This window comes from Trachemys scripta, chromosome 7 (assembly GCF_013100865.1).
Source record: "Trachemys scripta elegans isolate TJP31775 chromosome 7, CAS_Tse_1.0, whole genome shotgun sequence".
Taxonomy (NCBI): domain Eukaryota; kingdom Metazoa; phylum Chordata; order Testudines; family Emydidae; genus Trachemys; species Trachemys scripta.
Window position 1 is genome coordinate 58,529,507 of NC_048304.1, and position 2,656 is coordinate 58,532,162.

At 54.5% G+C, this 2,656-nt stretch overlaps 1 protein-coding gene across 1 annotated transcript in view; it reads left to right on the forward strand.

Annotated features, from left to right (window-relative positions):
- The window catches only part of ZNF488 (zinc finger protein 488), a 14,297-nt gene extending 11,901 nt beyond the window's left edge, over positions 1-2,396 (forward strand). Inside the window, exon 3 of the mRNA XM_034777949.1 lies at positions 981-2,396. Within this exon, the coding sequence (XP_034633840.1) occupies positions 981-2,146 (1,166 nt within the window). The 3' untranslated portion in view covers positions 2,147-2,396. The remainder of the gene's footprint in view (positions 1-980) is intronic.
- Positions 2,397-2,656: the final 260 nt, after the last annotated feature.

The following is a 2,656-nucleotide window of genomic DNA, read 5'->3' on the forward strand; positions in this document are numbered from 1 at the left end:
CCCCCCGGCTCGGCACCGCGCCCTCGGCTCCTGGCCCGGCACCGCGCCCGGCCCGGCACTGCGACCCCGGCTCCTGGCCCTGCCTGGTCCCCGGCCCGGCACCGCGCCCCCGGTTCCCGGCCCGGCACTGCGCGCCCGGCTCCTGGACCCCGGCCCGGCACCGCGCACCCGGCCCGGCTCCATGCCCCTGGCCCCGCGCACCCGGCCCGGCTCCATGCCCCTGGCCCCGCGACCCCGGCCCGGCCCCGCACCGGCCCCGGCCCCGCACCGCCGACCCCAGCCAAAGAGGCCCCGGCCGAGCACCACCGAGCCCTCCCTCCCTCCCGATTTTCCCGGACATGCCCGGCTTTTGGGGATTTCCCCCCGGACGGGGATTTGAGCCCCCAAAAGCCGGACATGTCCGGGAAAATCCAGACGTATGGTAACCCTAGGGGATGTAAATGAAATAGAAAAAAGGCCTCTTATTCCAGAATAGGAGTGTTTTACGAATACCGGTGTACCTCTGTCAGTATAACTGGTAGGACTGTCCCCTGTACGCTGGCTTCCCGAGTGATCTATGGAGGAGAGAGAGGTGCAAGCCACATTTGGATTCTGCTTTTGGATCCACAGGGGTGCTTGAAGCTGGGTTTCTCATTGAGACCATTGTAAAGATGATTTGCGTGTTGGCAAGATCAGGCGCAGATCTGGGTTTTGGGTTTTGAGCTGCCACAGAATTCGGAGGATCGATTCAGGCCAGTGTCTGCTGTGAGCACTTGACTCAGCAGCCAGCATCGGGGTGTGGAACGTATGGAAGGAAATGTATGCGAGGTGCCTCCTGTAGCAAGATGGCACCTGACCCTGCACTCCAGTTAGCTTGACTCCAGTGCCCCAGCTATGGAGTTGCTCCTGGTTTAGACCAGTGTCAGCCAGAGCAGCCAGGCCTTAAAAGAAGCCGGGACTCTGACTATGCAAAACTCAATGGCTATTTTCTGTTTCCGCAGAGCTCAGGTGCCCGGAATGTGAGCAGGCCTTTAAAGGCGGGCACTCCTATCTGGCCCACGTCCGCTTCCTCTGCGTCCCGGAGAAGAACGCTCCGCCGTGGAGAAATCTCCAGGAGCAGAAGGCTGGGAAGGGCCACTTGCCTGACCAGGCCACAAACTTCCACAGCCTGGCAAGGGATCTGGAGGTCAAAATAGCCGCATGGAGAGACGACCCCCGTGGACTGTCAGGGGAGAAGAGAACAAAGTTGGAAGAGGCAGAGAGCAACAGGAGCAGGAAAACGGTGTTGTTAGAGAAGACAAATAACCTAGGGGAAGCTAACAGTTATGGGGGCAAGGAGGAGGCGGTGGGGGAACACGCCTTCGCTGGCTCCGTCTGGAAGCTCAGCTCAGGGAAGCTGTCGGCGAAGAAGGATGCCTTGGAGCAGAAACAGAGCGCTTTCACCGAAGTCAGGAGGATGAAGGACCGGCTGAGGAATGAGAGAGCGAAGGAGGTGGAGCAAGGGGGTGGCCTGGGCCAGTTTGGCAAAGAGCAGATGCCCAAGGACATGGTGCTGAGCTCCTCAGGTAGCGCGTTCTCTTTCGTATGGCCCACCCGAGCCCGGGGGGAGCAGAAAAGTGCTTTTAGTAAGCCAACCAAGTGTCTGGTGGACAGGGCTGCTGGGAATTCCTCCCATCCCATGACCGAGCTACCGAAGAGCCTGGGGGAGCTGTCTGGCTTCATCACCACAGCGGACATCATGTGCTACAGCAACCTTTTGAATTCCAAGTTCTTTGTCAGTGACTTGTGTAATTCTCAGGCGCTGCAGACAAGCATCAGCCGGAGAAACGCTTTCCCATATACCTCAGAACCGTGGCCAAAACAAGTTGGGGGGCAGCTGCAAACCGCCACCACCACCTCCTCCTCTTCCTCTTCCTCCTTGACTCTGCTGCCGCCCACCTTCACATCCTTTGGGGTGGCCGCCCAGAACTGGTGCGCAAAATGCAACCTCTCCTTCCGCATGACGTCCGACTTAGTCTTCCACATGCGGTCCCATCACAAAAAGGACTACTCCTCAGTTGAGTCTCAGTGCAAGAGGAGACGGGAGGAGAAGCTAACGTGTCCAATCTGCCACGAGTACTTTCGGGAACGGCACCATTTATCCCGACACATGACCTCTCATAATTAGAGCTGGGTAGACTGAGCCGACCACCGGACTGGGTTGGGGGAAGCGGGATGGGGAGGGAAAACATTAGTTTGTCTCATTATTTTTTTCAGTGTTTAAATTAATTTCTTATAGGAAACAGCTGCTTACAATAATTTATAATTGATGCTTCACAAAAAATATATGTTTACATGAGACCGAGTGGTCGTCGGTTTTGAAAATGCAGCCAAGCCCTTGTTGGTATATTTTTGAGGAAATAAAATGATGAAATGAATGAAAATGTTTTATTAATTTGGGTTCGAAGCTGCTGCTTTACAGACAACAATCTGTTTTAGCCATGTGTGAGAGATGCTGTTACGTGCATACGTAACAATTAGAGCTGAGCCAATAATTGATTTTATCATCTGAAAAAAAAATCAATTAGTTTTGTACCAAAATTGATTTTTTTCCCCTCGTTTTTCTCTCCAAAACAAAACAAAAAAATGAAAATGCTTTCTTCGGGTCAAACAAAACATTCCAACATTGGTTTGAAAG